Source organism: Lepus europaeus, chromosome 15 (assembly GCF_033115175.1).
Source record: "Lepus europaeus isolate LE1 chromosome 15, mLepTim1.pri, whole genome shotgun sequence".
In the NCBI taxonomy this organism is placed as follows: Eukaryota; Metazoa; Chordata; class Mammalia; order Lagomorpha; family Leporidae; genus Lepus; species Lepus europaeus.
The window spans coordinates 10306224-10328698 of record NC_084841.1 but is presented as its reverse complement, the minus strand read 5'-3'; the positions used below and the strand labels follow the sequence as shown (position 1 = coordinate 10328698).

The following is a 22475-nucleotide window of genomic DNA, read 5'->3' as shown; positions in this document are numbered from 1 at the left end:
AACATAAATTAAAAAAGCAAATATGTCAGAAAATTTCAATTAAAAATTCCAATTAAGTTAGGTTTATGTTTAAAGAAATAGTATACACAATTATTTTGAATGATTTGAATAAAAGAAACAATTGGTTTTCTTAACCTATCATATAATTTTTATACCAATACAAATAATCACTATTAATTTTATTCTGTAATATTTTTATATTTTAAACTTGGTATTTTAACTTAAAGTAATTCTTTATAAACATTCAAAATTTAAAGAATGTATTTTTTTAATCTTTCATGATCTTTCCTTGTAGGTAGATGCACTAGAAAACTTATATATGTTGGTTAAATTGAAAAGAGGCAACAGAATAGAAAGTTTGCTTAATAGAAGAAAAAGCATTTTTTAATGCACTTGAAAATGACAGTTCCCCGTGTTATAAGAATTACCTTCAAACTAAGTTAATTATGTAAAAGACCAGTATGCCCGTTTTTCCAAAGCCCTGGAAAAGTCAGGGTTGGCCTCTCTTTAGCCATTCTGGAGTTGAGGTGGTAGGTGAGCAAACGAGTTTTAGAGGACTTCACATAAACACACAGAGATAATTGAAATCTCAACAAAACTGTCATTAAACCCATCAAACACTGATTATCAAAAAACTCCAACTCTGCCCCAGATATTCACAGAGCAGGTAACCACACTGGCTGGTTCTTGAAGATAAGCATTTTGGGGAAAACTCATAACTGACAGTCATTTTACTTGCAGTGAATGTTTTAACTTGATTTTTTCCCTCATAATTATTGATAGATCAGTGGAATTATGAGTGCAGTTCTCAAATATTACTCTAGATTAGAATAGCCACTTTTTGGTATTTGTTTTAGACCAAGATAATCATTTCCAGCAACTGATGTAACCATGAACTTGTCTTAACTGAATTGTTGAATAAATGGGGAGTCTCCAAAAATTTACAGAACATGTGTAATGAAAATGCCGTGCGTGGATTTCAAAACCTTTACAGCAACTTATTTTTTCATTCCATTTTCTAAAAACTTTTTGGAGAATCCTCATAATTTACCAAACTCTTTATATTCTGGCAACCAAGTAGCATTTTACTATTTCATTAGCAGGAAATAGAATGGCATTAAGACCTTCTAAACTGCAAAATATTAACAAGCTAAGACATTTCCACCAGTTTTTTAACATATGAAATAATGAGGCTAAACAAACATTTGTTATTGTGGCTATAGAGCAAAAAGGGTATTGTGTAATTCATTTTTTCAACTTCGTCTTGGAGTATTTGGATTAGGTGATTGCTTTGTTTGGATAATCCAGATTTTTGTTACGAACGTTCTTTATTTCTGCTAAGCAAATTTGTAACGTCATGTGTATACACGAGAGTTTTTCCTTATGTGATGTTTCATATGAAGCTCCAGCTGCTTCAAAGTAGGCATCTTTTCCAAAAAGGCTAACTCATCCCACACTTAAGATTTTTACATATAATACTTGTTGGTTGATCAAAGTGACATTTAATATTTTTGTTTTAGAGATATTTTCTTTTAAACTTAGAGACTACAAATGAATAGGTTCTGTTTTATATTTAATATACATGTTATGCTTTATATTTAATATACTTTAATATACTGGGCTATATACTTAGGACATGAATGAGACCAATTTGAAGTACAGTGGAGCATATTTTATCCTTAACATTTTTGAGTGTTTCATCTATACTTTCCAATAGGGTCAACTTGAATTCCCAGTTATGGCATAATAGGAATTAATAATGCATTTTAATTATGCTTTTAACAGGAGCTGTTAAGACTGTGGAAGCATGAATGTAAACGGGTTATAGCTGATCGTTTCACAGTGTCTGATGATGTGACCTGGTTTGATAAGGCTTTAGCAAATTTGGTGGAGGAAGAATTTGGTGAAGAGAAAAAACTCTTGGTCGATTGTGGAATTGATGTTTATTTTGTGGATTTCTTGAGGGATGCACCTGAAACCACAGGTAAACTATTTTTTTAACTTTTATTTAATGAATATAAATTTCCAAAGTACAGTTTATGGATTACAATGGCTTTCCCCCCCATAATTTCCCTCCCACCCACAACCCTCCCCTTTCCCACTCCTTCTCCCCTTCCATTCACATCAAGATTCATTTTCAATTCTCTTTATATACAGAAGATCAGTTTAGTATATATTAAGTAAAGATTTCAACAGTTTTCACCCACACAGAAACACAAAGTGAAAAATACTGTTTGAGTACTAGTTATAGCATTAAATTACAATGTACAGCACATTAAGGACAGAGACCCTGCATGAGGAGTAAGTGCACAGTGACTCCTGTTGTTAACTTAACAAATTGACACTCTTGTTTACGGCATCAGTAATCACCCTAGGATCTTGTCATGAGTTGCCAAGGCTATGGAAGCCTTTTGAGTTCACTGACTCTTATATTTAGACAAGGTCATAGTCAAAGTGGAAGTTCTCTCCTCCCTTCAGAGAAAGGTACACAGGTAAACTATTGAAGCAGAATTTGAAATTTCCAAGAAAGAATTCCCCAATGGGAGATCTAAAGATGGAAGTCTTAGTTGAGGGATGTTGACTTTCTGTGTAGTGGTTTTTTCTTTTCTCTTTTAAAATATCTATTTATTTATTTGAAAGGCAGAGTTACAGAAAGAGGAAGGGAGATATGGAAAGAGGGAGGAAGAGAGGAAGGAAGGGATAGAGGGAGGGAAGAAGAGAGGAAGGGAGGGAGGGAGGGAGGGAGGAAAAGAGGAAGAGAGGGAGGGAAGGAAGGAGGGAGGGAGGAAGAGAGAAAGAGAGAGAGAGAGAGAGAGAGAGAGAGAGAGAGATCTGTCATCCACTGGTTTACTCCCCAAATATCTGCAACACCTGGGACTGGGTCAGGCCGAAACCAGGAGCCAGAAGCTCCTTCTGGGCCTCCCATGTGGATATGGGGCCCAAGTTCTTGGGCCATCTTCTACTCTTTTTCCAGGTGTGTTAGCAGGGAGCTGGATTGGAAGTGGAACAAAAGGGACTTGAACTGGTGCCTATACTGGATGCTGGTGTTGCAGGTGGTGGCTTAACCCACTTTGCTGCAATAGTAGCCCCCTAGTAATTTTTTCTGAAACTACCCTGGGACATAATAGGTGCTCAGTAAATATGGAATGAGTGAGTAAATGCATAATTACGTAGTTTAAAGAGCCACTATTTTTATGCATAGCATTCTTGGATCTTAAGATAGAACTGGGAGCCAGAAGAGAAAAGGAAAATACACAGGAATTGTAGCCTGCCAGAGTTAGAGTTGAGGAAGGGATCAAACATGTGTTAGCTGATCATCTCTGAACTTTCTTGATTCATATTTTATTTATTTATGAAAATGGAAATTTTAACATATATATCATGGATACTGTGGGAAATAATTGAAAGGTTATCCACAAAATGTCTTGGAATGTCTGTGGCCTATAGTAGTTGCTGATTGAAAGGTAGCAAAAATAATGATCATTATCATAGTTCAGGTCATCTCAAATGTTAAAAAGGAAAAGAAATCCTTCAAAGTATAGGAGAGCACTGTTAAATATAATTGGAAAGACATGAATAATGTGAAGGAAAGATTTTGTAGTTATGCTTTCAAGAAAAATATGATATATTACTTTTCTTATGAAAAGAGGCCGTGTTCCAATTCTTCCCCTCCCCCAAAATAAGTAGGCTTAAATAGAATTGTGTTTCCTTCATTTAATGACCTCTTCAAATACTAAAGGTAGATTTAAAGTTAATTTTTGAGAAGGATATGCTTAAAACTATACAATTCAGGGGCTGTTGTTGTGGGGTAGCAGGTGAAGCCACAGCCTGTTATGCTGGCAACCTATATAGGTTTTGGTTCGAGTCCCGGCTGCTCCGTTTCCAATCCAGCTCCCTGCTAATGTGCCTGGGAAGGCAGCAGATGATGGCCCAAATGCTTAGACCCCTGACACCCACGTGGGAGACCTGGATGTAGCTTGTGGCTCTTGGCTTCGGTCTGGCCCAGCCCCAGCCATTGCAGCCATTTGGGGAGTGAACCAGCAGACGGAAGATCTCTCCCTTTGTCTCTCTGTCACTGTCTCAGTCTCTCTCCATAACTCTGACCTTCAAATAAATAAATAAATAAATAAATATTTAAAATATACAATTCATATCTTCTACATAATGGGAAATGACCAGGCAGGCTCTAGCATAGTTCTGATAATGATCTGTGTGATCTATATAAAATATCTAAGTGACAGTTGTGAAATGGTGTTTATTGCTGGATTTGCAGTTGGAATAATCCTAACACGGAGAGAAACTGATACACATTTTATTTTGAATCAAATCAAACACATACAAAAATCCTGTAAGGGTTAGGCATTTTACTTCCTCTAATTTTGGATGATAGATAATTAATTAGATTATGGTTTTCAAGGAACAGAGCACACTGCTGTGTTTTTGAGGGCAGGAAGGGGAGGAAAACACATTACCTTTTGTGACTTCAAAATGCTTTGTTTCCCAAAGTTAGAGTTGAGCATTAATGAAAGAGCTGTGACTTCTGAGAGTTGACTAGGGAGAACTTTGCCAGTGGGCTCATCTTAGTGGTTATGTTAAACCAATTTCCTTGCTGTGTCATAAAAAAAGTTAATATACTATTTTATTCGAATAAGGTCAATTAAAAATAATTATGTACTATCATATTTGGAAGATCCATCTATCTTCCAGTACTCAGTGAATTTCTAAGTTGTTATTGGTACATTCAACTAATGTGTCACTTTTTTTTCCTGTCACTAATGTTAATTTGTAGTGAATTTATATATGTCCAATTTAAACAGTAACTTTTAAAAAATATTTATATATTTATTTGACAGGCAGAGTTACAGAGAGGCAGAGGCAGAGAGAAAGAGAGAGAGGTCTTCCATCTTCTGGTTCACTCCCTCAGTGGCCACAATGGCTGGAGCTGGGCCAATCCAAAGCTAGGAGCTAGGAGCTTCCTCCCAGTCTCCCTTGCGGGTGCAGGGGCCCAAACACTTGGGCCATCTTCTACTGTTTTCCCAGGCCGTAGCAGACAACTGGATCAGAAGAGGAGTAGCGGGGATTCAAACCAGCATCCATACGCGATGCCAGCACTGCAGGCGGTGGCTTTACCCGCTATGCCACAGTGCCGGCCCCAAATGTCCAATTTAGCTTTTCTTTTTGGCATTATGCTTTTGCTGTCAATTTTGGAAAAGTGATAAGTTGTTATATTATTCTGATCTTATAAAAAGATGCTAATTTTGGGGGCTGGCATTGTGGTACAGTGGGTTAAGGTACTGCCTGTGATACTGGCATCCCATATAAGTGCTAGTTCAAGTCCTGGCTGCTATACTTCTGACCCAGCTCTCTGCTAATATGCCTGGAAAGCAGCAGAAGATAGTGCTAGGGCTCCTGCCATGCATGTAGGAGACCCAGATGGAATTCCAGGATCCTGGCTTTGGCCTGGCCGATCCCTGGCCACTCTGGCCACTTGGGGAATGAACCAGCTGATGGAAAATTGATCAATCAATCTCTTTCTCTTGCTCTCTCTTTGTCATTTTGCCTTTCATATAAGTAAATAAAATCTTAAAAAGGGTTATAAAAAACAAATTAAGGCTGGCACCATGGCTCAATAGGCTAATCCTCCGCCTGCGGCGCCAGCACTCTGGGTTCTAGTCCTGGTCAGGGCGCCGGATTCTGTCCCCGTTAATCCTCTTCCAGTCCAGCTCTCTGCTGTGGCCCAGGAGTGCAGTGGAGGATGGCCCAGGTCCTTGGCCCCCGCATGGGAGACCAGGAGGAAGCATCTGGCTCCTGGCTTCAGATAGGCACAGCATGCCAGCTGCAATGCACTGGCCGTAGCGGCCATTTGGGGGTGAACCAACGGCGAAAGGAAGACCTTTCTCTCTGTCTCTCTTTCTCACTGTCTAACTCTGCCTGTCAAAAAACAAAACAAAAAACAAATTAAGCTTTTAAAAAGAATGCTTTAAAATATATTAATTTTAATGCATCGTTCTTCAGTAAAATATTTCAATATGTTTATTTAGGAAATTATCTTTCCTTTCAAGTCTCCACCTACTTCTTAAGATTCACTTCTAGCCTCAGTAATAACTTCAAATTCCTAAATGATAAAAAGCTACTGGGCAAATGCAATGACCTTTATCTTTTCATTCTTATTAAAAAATCATGTAATTTTTGACCTCTTTGCAGATTTGATATTAAATTTCTACTTCTTTGGCATTCCTTTTGACCATTAAGCCAATTAATCTCTAGGAGAATCTTTGAAATGCCAGTGTTCGATTGTGGATTCAAATTAAATTCAGCACGTAAAACATTATTTGAAATTGGCTCTTCTATACAGGAAAGAACTTAGATTGCATATGATCACAAAAAATCCTAGTGTTTCTACTGTTGCTTGCTCGCTTTCTTAAAGATGCATAATATGGTGTTTTGATGAAATTCAGTGTTATTTGGTAGTATATTATAGAGAGTGAGTGTATGAATTTAGGTTGAAGGAAATAACGAAGTCCAACTATTTAAAGAAACTTAACTGATTTTTCTTTTCCACCAAAGGCGAAACATCTGAGGAGGCTGATGCTGAAATGCCCAAAATTTATGAGCCAATTGAATCTTTTAATCACCTAAAAGAGCGTTTGAATATGTTCCTGCAGCTCTATAATGAGAGTGTCCGTGGCACTGGCATGGACATGGTGTTCTTTGCAGATGCAATGGCTCATTTAGTCAAGGTACAGTAGCCACGCTAAGTAGCACCTTGCTGAAGTGACAGGCACTTGGCTTCACACCAGGATTTCTCCCTTTCATTTTTATCTCCTGGGAGAATATTCAGTTTAAAAATAAACTCTGCGCTGTCTTCCAATTTAATTTCTATATGGGATGTAACATGTCACACCTTATAGGGTGAAAATAAGAACATGTGTACTTCAAATGTGTGATGTGGTGATTCTATTCAGCATTGCCTATACAGCTTCCAGCCCAGTGCGTAGGATGAATGTGGTTGATATCTGAGTTCAAAGCATAGGCCATGTCTGCTCATTTCTGTACCAAGAAAAGAATGTCACTCAAAAAATTAGTCATAAACACTGAAAACATTATACTGCGAAACGATTCAGACAAAAAAGGGCTAACATTATATGATTTCACTCTGGTGAGGTCCTTACAGAAGTCAGAATCATAGAGACAGAAAGAAGAATGGTGGTTGAGCCAGGGACTGGGAGGTGATGTCAATGGGGAGTCAGTGTTCAATGGGTACAGAATTTCAGCTTTGCAAGGTGAAGAAAGGTCTGGAGGCAAATGGTGGTAGTGGTTGCATAACAATGTAATGCACTTAATGCTATTTATCTTAAAATGATTCAGTGGTAGAATTTATAAGTATTTTACCATGATTTTTTAAATTGACTTTGGGCAGATGAAAATTCTGTTTCAAATGAAATCCACCAGAAAAGTACAGTTTCCATTTTATTTTGTCATATGAGTCACTATGGCATCGTTTAGATGACAGCAGATCCTCAAAGGTTGGGCGTAAAGTATTTTCCTTGACAACTTAAGTGACCTAATTTATCTAAGATGCAAGATATTGCTGTGTAAAACCCATTGTTGATATTCTTGCCTTGTTGACATCAATTACTTTTTCAGAATACACCCTTTCTGTTAGAAAGAAGACAACTCAGGGCTGTCTTCCATTACTTAGGGTTAACCATGAGGAACGATCTCATAATTACAAATTGTCATCTCTAATAATTGCTGGATCTTAGCAATGGAGAGGGTTTTAGAGCTTATCGCTGAACCTTTCCTCTGAAAATGAGGATTGCCTGCCTGATCTCTTTCCCCTCAAGTGGGTGAGGAAACCTTTCATCCAGGCTGGAGTAAGTCAGGGAGAAGGAGGAGGACCAAGGGGCTGTTCTGGAGTTGAGTACCCCCTGAGAGGGTGCTGAGCTTTGCAACTCTGAAATATCAGAATCTGAGACATCTGTGCTGATTCATGAGCCCAAATGTTCTTCTAAAGCCCTACCTAAATAGCACTTTGAAATTAGCTGCTAATTTGTCATTGATTAAGAGTTAAGTGTTTCAGGAAGAACAGATATTCCGTCATATTTAATAATTAAAAGAACGAATAATGCATTTGCATTTTCTAAATGAGTAATACCAAAGGCAACTTCATGACAGCGTTTCTATTGGAGACACAGTATAGTCAACTAGAAATTTTGTTACAGCTTGAATTGAAGGTGAAGTATATGCATGTTTTTCTTGTGCTTGACCAAATTCGCTCGAACTCTCTTTTTTCTGTTTCATGAGTCAGATGGTGAGGGATGAGCCTTTCTTCACATTGTGTGTGATGTGGGAGTCCTGGGTGCCACAGCTGAGTCCTTGCCTGTTTTCCCTCACCCCCAGCCTCTAGTCTGTCTGCTCTGGAATTGGCCAAAGAATCAGTGACTGGAGTTTTCGAGTTAAAATGCTCTATTCCTCACCTTCTTCTTTTTTTTTTTTTAAATTTATTTATTTATTTTTTTGACAGGCAGAGTGGACAGTGAGAGAGAGACAGAGAGAAAGGTCTTCCTTTTGCCATTGGTTCACCCTCCAATGGCCGCCGCGGTATGCGCGCTGCGCACCGCGCTGATCCGATGGCAGGAGCCTATCCTGGTCTCCCATGGGGTGCAGGGCCCAAGCACTTGGGCCATCCTCCACTGCACTCCCTGGCCACAGCAGAGAGCTGGCCTGGAAGAGGGGCAACCGGGACAGGATCGGTGCCCTGACCGGGACTAGAACCTGGTGTGCCGGCGCCGCAAGGCGGAAGATTAGCCTAGTGAGCCGCGGGGCCGGCCTCACCTTCTTCTTGATAGACCCTCTCTTTAAGCACTCTCACATTCTGCGCACAATACCTCTACACTCTGTGTTGTGTGTGTGAGTCTAGCAGTATATGCCCTCATTAAAAGACACAATAGACTCCAAGAGATGAAAATGGAGTCAGACAGAAACTGCATCCAAATGGAATGTGATTGGAAACTAAGCATATTTCTTTGTTCCTTTATTAGATAAAATAATGATTTTCAACACAGAGTTTATCTCTGTGATATCTTTTTTACTTCTGTTGTCAAAGTTCAAACTAGGTTATGAGTGGTTTTCATGCTCTAGCCTCTACGTACCACCCGGCCTCGTGAGTCTTGCCCAGAATGTAGTCCAGGAAAGCAGGGTACTTACGATTAAGCACATCCTGGTTCTGAGAGCCTCACCAGTGTGTATTGCAGCCCGTACTGTGCTCCATAAAGTGTAACTGTTTGTGTGTCTGTCTCCACTGAACACTAAGCTCTGTGAGGACGGGCACCTTGTCTTAGCTACCTCAGGCTTCACAGCATGAGCTACTGTGGAGATGGTCAAGCATGAGACTCTGGATAAATTATCTGGAATTTCCCCATATGTCCCTAAACAAACAACCCTTGCTGCCTCATTCCCACTATCTCCATGCCTCAAATTGAAGTTCCCACATTTATGGGGACATCTTAGTCCTACTGAGATGTTGTGTGTCCCATTCATGCATCTTAAAATTTGGCCAAATCCTCCCCACCATGCCACCTTTTTGTATAATAAACTCTAATGCCCAGATCAATTTCCAGCTCCATACCAAAGACTTGCCTCCCCTGGCAGTGAAGCTTCCCTGGTACTCCTCCCTCCTTTTGCCATCTTTGCTCTCTGTGTCCCAGCATTCTCCACTATGCATGCACTAGGCTGTGAGCATCTGCAGGACATTTTGAAAGCATGTACATTATCAATTTTAAAACGTATGCTAATAGAATTTAAAAATGAGTATCTCTGTCTCACAACATATGTACCACAACAACGAAGCCCCATCTGAGGGTATCACCTGATGCCGCTTTCTCCCATAATCCCTGTTTTCTATTTGATTATGACTTTTCGAGTATACTTTAAAGCCATCTATTTGCTCATGTATCTGTTATTTAGTCAAGTATGTTTTGAGGATTTGCTTTGTGCCAGATCCTCGAAATTGAAAGTTTTAGTTTAATACTTCAGCCCAATTCTGGTTAAATATTTTGGAATGAACATTTATTAATTCCTAACAAATACACTTATATAAACCTCTAATATATTCACCTGCATAAAATAAATTTTTGTTGGTGAAAGACACAGAAGGTCCCAATGTGGCTTCTGGAACTTCTTGCCTGCCTTGTCTGTGCCATTTAAAGTTGTGCCAGGTGAAGGTGTGCCACCCCTTCCTCACCCCCCACAGTGACGTCTGAGAGAATCACACAGAAGGGGTAAGCTAGAGGCTGAGAAAACAGGGCTAAGCACCCACCTATTCCACAGGTTCTCAGGTCCACAAGAGACCGGAAAAATGGTCTCCTTTTCCCAGGGTAAACATTAAATTGGGGTAAATAATCCAAAACCTAGGTAGATTTCCAAAAGGAATAGAGCATCCTCAGCTAGAAGAGGATGTTGAACAAATCCTTGGCAGCATGTAGAGCCCCAGACATGCTGGGTAGCTTCCCCAGCCCCAGAGAACCAACCGTTTCCTTCTCTGCCCTGGCCCTGCTCCCTGGCAGGTGTCTGAGAAAGATGCACATCGCAGCAACGCCCAAACCTGAAGTTCAGTTAGGAATGAAAGGGAAGTAGTTATCATTCAAGGCAAGAAGAGAGACGTGGAGGATTCTATGTTGAACCTTCTCCAGCATAGGCTGGGAGCTACTAGAAGAGGTTCATTTGGCATTAATAAAGCCAAGTCAACATGAACTTCCATGACAAGGGGGATTGGACTGGGTCTGAAGCTACTAAATAACACTGACTTTCTCACCTGGCTGTAATCACCTCACCTCATGGTGGGGTCCTTGGGTAGCGCTGTCTTTCCCAAATAATAGGAGGGTCTGTATGCTCACTTTCTGCATTTTTAAAAGGAAAACCCAATTCTGTCATCTATGCCATATTTGGGAATTTCTCTTTCCTTTTATTTAGTCCCTTGCTGACATTCCAAATATGGGAGATATTTCAATTAATTGCATTCTCTGTATTCCAAGGGTGGAGATTATCCTGCAATTTCCGTGCTGTATCCCACAATACTGCATTATGTTGGGCAAATTAAAAGGAAACCCCAGTCTTCTTTATTTATCACCTTTAAAGACCCAGAGCAAGTCATAGCCTAGAGTGCACCAGTGACTAACCAATTCCCAAAAGTATTGTCCACTGTCCTCACCCTGTCAGTACATCCCAGACACTGTTTCAGAAATGACTGTGTTCCTTCCATCAATTCCCCTTTCCAGTGTGTTCTTGAGATACACACGTTTTACAAAATGACTATTTGGCCTTATTCTTGAATTGAGTAACTAGGACAAAACAGTAGACTTTCATGTTGAAAGATATATGTTTTTCTATTCCATATTATAGATCTCCCGAGTCATTCGTACTCCTCGGGGCAATGCCCTCCTGGTTGGGGTGGGCGGATCGGGAAAGCAGAGCCTGACCAGATTGGCTTCGTTCATTGCTGGCTATACTTCCTTCCAGATCACTCTGACAAGGTAAAAGGCTTTTACTATAATCTAAAATGGGTTTTGATAATAGGTTCTCAGAGACCATCTGAAGTTAAGAATTTTTTTTTGTATACAGGAAGAATCATAATGCTCTTTCTTCTTGAATGTTGACTGATCATCTTCCCCTTTCAACCTCTGTCATATACCATGAAAATTTCACACTAATGATTTGTTTTTGAAATATTTCAGCCTCTCATTTTAGTAAAGAGTTGTCTCCTTGTGTTTATGTTATATATAATGTATCACATGTACTTGTTTTGGTACATTTCAGAAGAAATTTATCCCTCTTAAATGTTAGTTCTGATTTCAAGAAGGATAACACAATGGAAAAATTGAGGAAACACTTATGTTGATGTACTCATTCAGACATATTCAAAATATTTATTGAATGATGACAATATGTTGGGCATTCACTGGGGAGCAAGGTAAATCTAGACTGCGTCATCAAGAGTGACAGACATTCAAAAAGATTTGTGGGTGCTGTGTATGATAGGGAAATAAATGCAGACAGGATCCTGTTCATACATGAGGGAGGTTCTGAGATTAGTCTAGGGGATGGTCAGAAAAGGCTTCCTGGAGGAAGTGATGTGAAACCTAAATACAAAAAAGGTTTATTTCTGAGAAGAGGAAGAATCAAGAATGTTCCAGGCAGAAGGATCAGCACATGTGAAGAAATTCAATAAGGCCAGATACGGAGTTGGCAAGTAGGAGGGAAAGTGAAATGGAGGCTTTTGAAAATATGGCAAGGCACTGGGATTTCATCCTAGACCTATAGGGGACCATGGATGGGTCACATGAAGAACCTGTCTGATGTGCATGCACAGAAGATGTATGGGAGTGACTGAATTGGAACCGTAATAAGACTGTTTCAAGGGTCTAGGCTAGATTTGATGGGATCCGGAATGACAGCACTGAGAATGGAGAAATGAAGAACGGAGATTCAAGAGACAGGAACCTGGAGCTTTAGGACTAGGTGCATCCTGAGTTTTGGCTTTGGAGAGCAGACAGATGGCGCTGCTACTCATCAAGACAGGGAACCCCAGAGCAGCTGTCCTCAGATGTGTCCTGGGAGAAAACAAAAGTAGCAAGTGAGTAGTGAACATGAAGAGATAAGCAGGGGAGTCAAATAGAATTTCAAGAATAATCAAGATAAGGAGTAGGAAGCCAGTTGGAGATATTTGGACTGAAATTATTCGAGGCTAATTTCTAGGTGTGGGAACGGAAAGTCTTGTCTTTTGGGCATTGATAAATAAACATGGCAATGACCAGCCTTATTGAGGGAGGCCCCTAGACACCTACTAGGATAGAGGCTGGAACTTATTAAGCATTGATTTGGAGATCCAGATATTCAAGCTGTTGTATTTCACATCTTTCCTGAACTGTAGTGTTCTTATTAGAGGACAAATCCAAAAGTTATTGTTTTATTCAAGTGCTAGAACAGAGAGAAATGATTCTAGTCATTTTGTGTACAGTTCTAATTTGTACGTAGAACCAGAGCATAACTTGCAAAAGAATGGGAATGGGCTCTGATTTTTGTTCCTGGCATTTGTATAAAGCCTTGTAGTTTTCAAAGCACTTTCACATGCATGAATAATTTGATCTTCCAAAGAACTTTATGGGTTACTGGGCAGATAGCAGTAGTTCATCTTGCAGCAGCAGCTCAGAGGCTGTGAATTGCTCGACATCCCAGATTTAGCTGAGAATTGATTGCAAGGTGTCTGGGTTCTAGTCTGAAGGACTTCTGCGTCACCAAATCTCAATAAACCTGCCCTGCGATGACTGTCACTGTGATAAATTAGCCCCTGTGCGTGCTGCAGTGGGAATGGTTGCTCCCTGATGACAGGAAGGGTAAGGTTTTCCTGGCTTTCTCATAGCCTTCAAGATACTGTTCTACTTCAGCCTTGGCACAGCTGTGTGACCAAGGCTGGGATACAAGAGCCTCACATATGTGAAGCACATGTATTTGTTAGATGTCTCAGGTCATGCCACTTGAGGCATTGGGCTCTTGACGTGTAGGGGGCTGAGTTGAAAGTTTTCATTATCACAAGAGGCTGAGTGAGATATTTTCCTTTTTTTTTTCTTTAAAGAGAGACTGTCTTTGAAATGCTTTTTTCATCTCTTGGATTTCACATCTCTAGAGGTCCTCCAGTAATATGGATTCATGGTTATGTGATTTCTTATTCTAGGTTCTAGTGTATAGATGTTAAAAAAGGAAAGAGTATAGAAGTTAAAATTTTAGTAGCTTAAAAAATATCAGATGGCCATTTGCTCCACTGTAGTGAAATCTGTGATTATTTAGTGATACAAAATACCAAAGATAATTTAGTGTATTTTGCTTTCTAGAATTAGGATATTTTTATTTACATTTTTGGCAAGGATGGGCTATATTCTGTTTTGGGGTCTAATATTTCTTGATGGTAAGCTGATTTCTGCCTATGGAATACTTTCACAATTTTTAAAAATTTAAATGAAAAAATTATGTACTTGAGAGGGAGAGGGGGAAAAAGAGAGGGAGAAAGGGAGGGGGGAGGGAGGGAGGAGAGAGAGAGAGAGATCTTCTATCTACTAGTTCACTTCTAAATGTCCACAATTGCTAATGATGGTCCAAGCTGAAGCTGAAAACTCAATCCAAGTCTACCACCTTGGTGGAAACCTGGAGTCAGGAGCTGGAGCCAGACATTGAATCCAGGCACTTTGATATGGAATATAGCATCTTAACCACTAGGCTAAATGCCTGCCCCTGGGGATTGCTTTTGATAGTGAAAGAATTTTGAGTGGGATATTTCTTTTTTTCTTATGACAGGCAGAGTTATAGACAGTGAGAGAGAGAGACAGAGAAAAAGGTCTTCCTTCCACTGGTTCATCCCCCAAATGGCTGCTATGTCCAGCACCCTGCACCAATCTGAAGCCAGGAGCCAGGAGCCAGGAGCCAGGTGCTTCCTCCTGGTCTCCCATGTGGGTGCAGGGCCCAAGGACTTGGGCCATCTTCCACTGCCTTCCCGGGCCACAGCAGAGAGCTGGACTGGAAGAGGAGCAACCAGGACAGAATCCGGTGCCCCGACAGGGCCTAGAACCCGGGGTGCCGGCGCTGCAAGTGGAGGATTAGCCTAGTGAGCCACTGCGCTGGCCAAGAGTGGGATATTTCTTAATATTTCCAGCTGTTCTACTACAGTGCACTGATTCTTCAGAAAACTCTTTTTTCTCCAAACATTTTCTCTTTAATTGACATAATTGTATATATTTATGGGCTATAATATGATAATTGTATACAGTGTGTAATGACCAAAGCAGATCAATCAGAATTTCCATTTCCTTGAAATTTATCAATTCTTAGTGTTTGGAGCCTTTACACTCCTCTCTTCTAGTTCTTAATAAAATATGTAATAGGTTGTTGTAAACTATAGTCATTGGACAGTGCACTTATTCCTTACTTCTTCCTCCTGTTTTTTTTTTTTTTTTTTTTTTTTTTTTTTTTTTTTTTTGACAGGCAGAGTGGATAGTGAGAGAGACAGAGAGAAAGGTCTTCCTTTGCTGTTGGTTCACCCTCCAATGGCCACTGCGGCCGGTGCGCTGCGGCCAGCGCATCGCGCTGATCCAAAGCCAGGAGCCAGGTGCTTCTCCTGGTCTCCAATGCGGGTGCAGGGACCAAGCACTTGGGCCATCCTCCACTGCCTTCCCAGGCCATAGCAGAGAGCTGGCCTGGAAGAGGGGCAACCGGGACAGAATCCAGCGCCCCAACTGGGACTAGAACCTGGTGTGCCGGCGCCGCAAGGCAGAGGATTAGCCTGTTGAGCCATGGCGCTGGCCTCTAACTGTGTTTTTTAAAAAGATTTATTTATTTATTTGAAAGTCAGAGTTACAGAGATGCAGAAGCAGAGGAAGAGAGAGAAAAAGAGAGAGAGAGAGAGAGAGAGAGAGAGAGAGAGGCTGGCGCCCTGGCTCACTAGCTAATCCTCCGCCTGCGGCGCCGGCATCCCATATGGGTGCCGGATCCTAGTCCCTGGCTCCTGGTTTCGGATGGGCGCAGCGCCATCTGTGGTGGCCATTTGGGGAGTGAACCAATGGAAGGAAGACCTTCCTTTCTGTCTCTCTCTCTCACTGTCTAACTCTATCTGTCAAATAAATTAAAAAAAAAAATTTAAAGAGAGAGAAAGAGGGAGAGAGAGAGAGAGAGTGAGAGCGAAAGAGAGAGGTCTTCCATCTGCTGGTTCACTCCCAAAATGACTGCAACGGCTGGAGCTGGGCCGATCTGGAGCCAGGAGCCAGGAGCCTCTTCCAGGTCTCCCACATGAGTGCAGGAACCCAAGGACCTGGACCATCTTCCACTGCCTTCCCAGGCCCTAGCAGAGAATTGGGTCAGAGGTGGCCGGCGCCGTGGCTCACTTGGCTAATTCTCTGCCTGTGGTGCCAGCACCTAGGGTTCTAGTCCCAGTTGCTCTTCTTCCAGTCCAGCTCTCTGCTGTGGCCTGGGAGGGCAGAGGAGGATGGCCCAAGTGCTTGGGTCCCTGCACCCGCAAGGGAGACCGGGAGGAAGTTCCTGGCTCCTGGCTTCGGATTGGCACAGTGCTGGCTGAAGCGGCCATTAGGGGAGTGAACCAACGGAAGGAAGACCTTTCTCTCTTTCTGTCTCTCTCACACTGTCTAACTCTGCCTGGCAAAAAATTAAAAAATAAAAAATAAAAAAAGAAGTGGAGCAGCCGGGACTCGAACTGGTGCCCATATGGGATGTCAGCACCGCAGGCAGTGGCAGCTTTACCTGCTATGCCCCAGCGCCGGCCCCTGACTGTATTTTGTTACCTATTGTCCAAGGTGCAGTGATAGTGTTGGTGGTGAGGGATGAAAAAAGCACAGTTTTTAATAGGACGTCTCTCACTTCCCATACAATGAAAGATCAAAATGAGCTGGTTTTGTTTAATTTATGAGATATCTTCTAAAATATCAATTACGATGAGTGTTTAGTGAATATTCTAATTGTTGTTTCCTACAAATAGTACAATTGCCAGCAAATATTTTCAAAATTATACACATTCAGATGACATTTGTTTATGGTAGAAATTGTATTCTTGTTTTAGGTTGAATTTTTACTCTTATTTTTTTGTGTAAAAACATTAATTACAATGCTTTATGAAGTATGGAGGTTCGAAAGTCATTTAACTAGTAATTTTCAAATATATTACATACCTGTATCGTGGAACAAAATCAGCATTTTGGGAAAAGCTAATGGCAAGAAACATTATTACAAGGTTGTTTCCTTCACACACAAATGTTTTAGTTAATGACACAGTGACAGTATTCCTTTAGGTCCTACAACACTTCAAATCTGATGGAAGACCTGAAGATTTCGTATCGAACAGCTGGTCAACAAGGCAAAGGAATCACGTTTATTTTCACAGACAATGAGATTAAAGATGAGTCGTTTTTGGAATATATGAACAATGTCTTATCATCAGGAGAGGTAGGAGTTCAATTATTCTTCATGTGTTTTTTCTCTTCCTATTGCTCCAACTTAGAGCTCTCCATGAGTTCTGAATGTGTGCTTTTGGGCCTTAGGTGATCAGGGGGAAGCACACACCTTTCTGTTGGCTTTTATTTATTTATTTTTTAGAAAGATTTATTTTGTTTATTGGAAAGGCAAAGGTGCAAAGACAGAATCTTACATCTGCTGGTTCATACTGCAATAGCTGGGGCTGGGTTGATCTGAAGCCAGGAGCCAGGAGCTTCATCTGGGTCTCCCATGTAGAACAGGGGCCCATCTTGGGCCATCCTCCACTGCTTTTCCCAGGCTATTCACAGGGAACTGGATCAGAAGTGGAGCAGCCAAGACTCAAACTGGTGCCCATATGGGATGCTGACATCACAGGTGGTGGCTTAACCGGTTAAGTCAAAACACCAGCCCCTGTTGGTTTCTTGAAGAATAAAACTCCCAATTAAAAGTGTGGAGCTTAGCATTTAAAATCTCACTGAGTACTCCAAGTGACAAATGAGAGAACAGGAGGATGTGAGAAGGCAAGCTGGTTAGATTTTTGATGTGTCCATGTATCTCCTCCAAGGGTTATCACTTTATGTAATAATAGAATCAGGGTGCATATTAAAATGTGGCATATTTTGTCTTAAAAACTTTCCATGAATTTTCTAAAGGTGACCTTAAGAACACAAATGGATGAAAGTCAATATACCTCTTGAGCTGTATATTTTGATTTGTTTTCACATGACTGTACTGCATTTGAAGACCTGTACTTCTTTTAAAGGTCTCCAACCTATTTGCCCGTGATGAAATTGATGAAATTAATAACGACCTGACATCAGTCATGAAAAAGGAATTCCCCAGGCGTCCTCCTACCAACGAGAACCTGTATGACTACTTCATGAGTCGGGTCCGGCAGAACCTGCATATCGTTCTCTGCTTTTCACCAGTCGGGGAGAAATTCCGAAATCGAGCTCTGAAGTTCCCTGCCCTTATTTCAGGATGCACCATTGACTGGTTCAGCCGATGGCCTAAGGACGCCTTAGTTGCTGGTTAGTGTGGTGGGAATATTTGTCGAGGTTTCCGGCTCACTGTGTTTATTTCACTTCTGGGCTGTTGGCTATCTACTTATTGGTTGAGGCATCTTTGTCCAACATAGGAGCATTTTGGCCACAAGATGGTGCTGTTTCTCATTTGATAGCTCAGTGTTCCCAGAGTGTGTGTGTGTGTGAGAGAATGAAGTCTTCAATTTTGATCCCCTTGGGTTAATTTTTAATGATTTTAGTTTTTAGTGGTGCTCTAAGTCTTTGCTTAAGTTGAATTCCCAGGCAAGTTTCGGGATGCCACAAGAAGCCAATGAAGTTTTAGTCTTTTAGATTGTGTTTCCTATTTTTTTTAAACAAATTTATGTATTTGAGAGAGAGAGAGAGAGAGAAACACATTCATATCTACTAATTCATTTCCCAGTTTCCCACAATGGTTGGGAGTGAGCCAAGCCAAAGCTAGGAGTCAGTAACCCAATCCAGGTCTCCCAAATGGATGATAGGGACCCAGCTACTTGATCCATCACCTACTGCCTCCCAGGGTACACGCTAGGTTAGAACTGGAATTGAGAACAGAGCTGGGACCTGAACACATTGAGCATCCCAACCAGTGTGTTAATCACTAGGTAAAATGAATGCCCACATAATTGTGTCCTTTTTGAGTGGGTTTGTCAACCTCAGAATAGTTAAAATATCTGTGGACTATCCTGGATATTGCAGTGCTGTAAATCAAAGAGGAAAATATTATCCAGCATTTGGTTTATGCTTTTGACAAAGGATATTAGTTATCCACTGTCTTCTTGGACTAGAATCTTTGCTGCTTCTACTTTTCCCATCCAGTGGAACATTAACATTTCTCTTACTCTATGAATGAAATTGGAACACAGAAGTAGTGCATGGAGTGTTAAAGATCATACATTTAGTTACAATTTTCTGAGACTCTGGTGAGATATTATCTGATGTTTTAGAAGATGCAGGTACTTAGATCTCATCCTTGACCAGCTGTTTCTGGATAATAGGAGAAGCCTGATTCAGGGCTGTGGTTTTCAAACTTGTCCAATTATTATGCTTCATACAGAGAGTCTTATTTCCCACTAATTCCTTACAGGTAACACTAGAAAAGAGTACAGTGCAATATGGAGAAGAGGAGAGATTGTTTTGGAATCTTCCCCTTAACCTCCCTACCCTGCCTCTGTAGCTACCCTGTCATACCCCAAACCTGCCTCTGTAGCTTGGTGGTACCTGGTTTGAGAACCACTGATTAACCCATCTCTTGCCCTTTGGAGATGGAAACACTGGAGAGAGTGAAGCTGAGGAACTAGTTAAAAGTGGAAGAAGCCAGTAGAATTCAGTGCAGGGTCCAGCACTGTAGCTCAGAGGGCCAAGCCTCTGCTCATGACACTGGGATCCCATTGGAGTTCCTGCTACTCTCCTTCTGATCCAGCTCATTGTTAATGTGCCTGGGAATACAGCAGAGGACTGCTGAAGTACTTGGGCACCTGCCACCCATGTGGGAGGCCTGAATGAAGTTCCAGGCTCCTGGCTTCAGCCTGGCCCAGCCCTGGCTGTTACTGGAATTTGGGGAATGAACTAGCAAATAAAAGATATCTCTTTCTGTCTCTCCCTCTCTCTTTGTCAATCTGTATTGTAAATAACTTAGTTTAAAAAAATTTAAGAATCAGAACTGAGGCCAGAAACCATGCTTTCTCTCTTTTGCTCTCTAATTTTTCTTTTTTAAAACACTTGATTTTTCAGCATAATACTATTGGTGATAATGTTTTTTTCCATTAGGTAGCATTAGGTAACTTTTTAAACATAGAATATTATAACTGTTTAAAGTGTAAATGTACAGTACAGTTTTCTCTTTTGTATTACGAGGTTTGAGAAAAGACCAGTGATTTAAAAGTCTAAGTCCCATCAAATGTAAATATACCTAGGGACAAGATTTTTTTGATAAAATTTTGTCTTATGTTTATTTATTTGAAAGGCAGAGGACAGAGAAAAAAAGAGTTGGGAGAGATTGAGAGAGGGAAAGACGGAGAGAGAGAAGGAGAGAAAGAAAGAGAGAGAGAGAGAGAGAGAGAGAGACTTAAAATAGCTGAGGCTGAGCCTGGCTACCAGGAACTCTATCTGGGACTCCCACATGGGTGGCAGGTATCCAAGTACTTGAGCCATCTCCTAACGCCTCCCAGGGTGTGTATTAGTAGGAAGCTGGAATCAGAAGTGGGGCTGGGACTCAAATACAGGCACTCTGATATGGGTTGTGGGCATCCAAAGTGGCATCTTAACTGCTGAGCCAAATACCCACTTGGGACAAGATTTTAAAATTCCTTGAAGTAGTGTATTTACACCAAGAACAGGAAAACAACATTTCAGAGCTATATTAAAGTATACTACAAAATGTAATAATCAGTAGGTAAGTACTTTATAAAATATCATGTGAGATATTAACAATAAAACTAATTTCTGGTGGCAAATACTGTACTATGCCATGAAGTAGGAGACAAGATTCAAATATAGAACCTTTCCTGCTAAGTGCCTATTCAATCAGCCCTGCTTTTACAACCCTTCCTTTGTTAATTTCTCACATTCTTTTATATCTCATCACAAATCCCAAGCCAGGATTGTACAAAGGGTGGGTGGGAGGACTTTCATTTTGTGTCCATAGTTCCTAGGAAGTGTGCTGATCTTCATGTGTTAATCTGTTTATTTGGGGGCCGGCACCGTGGCTCACTTGGTTAATCCTCCGCCTGCAGCACCGGCATCCCATATGGGCGCTGGGTTCTAGTCCTGGCTGCTGCTCTTCCAGTCCAGCTCTCTGCTGTAGCCCCATGAGGGCAGTGGAGGATGGCCCAAGTGCTTGGGCCCCTGCACCTGCATGGGAGACCGGGAGGAGGCACCTGGCTCCTGGCTTTGGATTGGGGTAACTCCGGCCGTGGTGGCCATTTGGGGAGTGAACCAACGGAAGGAAGACCTGTCTCTCTCTCACTGTCTAACTCTATCTGTCAAATAAATTTAAAAAATATCTATTTCTTTGTTCATTGAAAACATTATGATACTTCAAAAAAGTTCATAGAAAAGTAAAACTAAAACATAAGTTTATTTTGGTGCAAAAACATTGAAATCCATGCATAGTTTTTCAGAATGTTCATTTTCCATGAGCTTTTTGAAGTCTTTTCATATGCATGGATTTCAAGATTTTTTTCTTTGTGCCAATTTGAACTTCTGTGTTACTTTTATTTTCCTTGAGTATTTTGAAGCACGCTTGGATTTATTGAGCTGCGTGTTGCTTTCTGAGTCAGGTACACTGCAGAACAAGGTGGGCTCATTTCTTTACTCCAGATTTTCTCCCCAGAAAAGCTTAGCTATTGCCCCTTATATATTATGTCCCCCTACTTTTTATCTCCAATCTGGTCTGGCCCTTGGCTTGAATTCTGTGCCCTCATCTGCCTGCTTGAACCATTCTCCTCAATGTTTCACAGGCCCCTTAAACCCTAAATATCTGGAACTGAACTACTTCTCTCTCTCAGAAAAATACACCACCATCGTCCATTAATATAGGTGATCAGAAACCTCTTTGTTTTAATGATGCTTCTCCTTCCTTCAAGTCTCAAGTGAAATCCAATTCCAAGTTGCGTCAACCTTGTCTTCTAAATATTGGTGGCATCTTTCCAACTCTTTCCCTTTCACTGACATCCTACACCAGACTATCATTGTCATTCACCTGGAAAACCCAAATAGCTTTCTAATGATCTCTCCTCCTCTTTCACCTGTCTCCTATCTATCTTACATGGCAGACAGAATAATGATGAAAACGTAAATGCAATCACATTGTTTTCTGTCTAAGCCATTACATATCCTTCTGTTGCTCCCAAGAAAAAGATCACAGTCTTTAACACGGCTGGGAAGATCTGGCCACTCACCTGCACTCAGTTTTCTTCTGGCTTTGTTTTCCTGGATCCTTGAACTTGTCATTTTTCATTCCATGCAGTCTCTCCCCTATTCCTTGCTGCATCCTTCTTCCTTTGTCTGGATAATTGTGGCTCAGCTGGCTTCCCCTGGCGGGAAATCTTCCTCTGTTTCCTGCTGTGTTCCCTTGAAGCCAGTCGCATTATGCCTTTCCTTCTTGAGGCTAACCAGTTTGTAATTTGTGTGTCTAGTTGTGTAATTTATTCGATTAATGTTTATTTGTCTTTTTAGAAAAAAAAAACATGGAGTGAATGACTACATATCTGTTTTTTTCTCACTACTTCAGCAACTACTGGTGCCTGACACTTACAGATGTTGAATGAATGAATTATACTGTGTTAAAATTCATCATCCTTCTGCAGTGTGGTCCTAACTCACTTGTAGTCTTTCACTAGCCCAATATAGACCTTCTCTTTGTCCTGGGAACAGGCTCTAATCCTTATCTTTGCACAC

The 22475-nt window shown here is 40.9% G+C and overlaps 1 protein-coding gene across 1 annotated transcript in view; it reads left to right on the top strand.

Moving 5' to 3' along the window:
- Positions 1 to 22475, top strand: part of DNAH5 (dynein axonemal heavy chain 5) — a 265270-nt gene that overhangs the window by 155875 nt on the left and 86920 nt on the right. The window contains exons 51-55 of the mRNA XM_062212620.1: positions 1786 to 1984; positions 6568 to 6740; positions 11404 to 11534; positions 16848 to 17001; positions 17795 to 18062. Coding sequence (XP_062068604.1) covers positions 1786 to 1984; positions 6568 to 6740; positions 11404 to 11534; positions 16848 to 17001; positions 17795 to 18062 — 925 coding nt within the window. The remainder of the gene's footprint in view (positions 1 to 1785; positions 1985 to 6567; positions 6741 to 11403; positions 11535 to 16847; positions 17002 to 17794; positions 18063 to 22475) is intronic.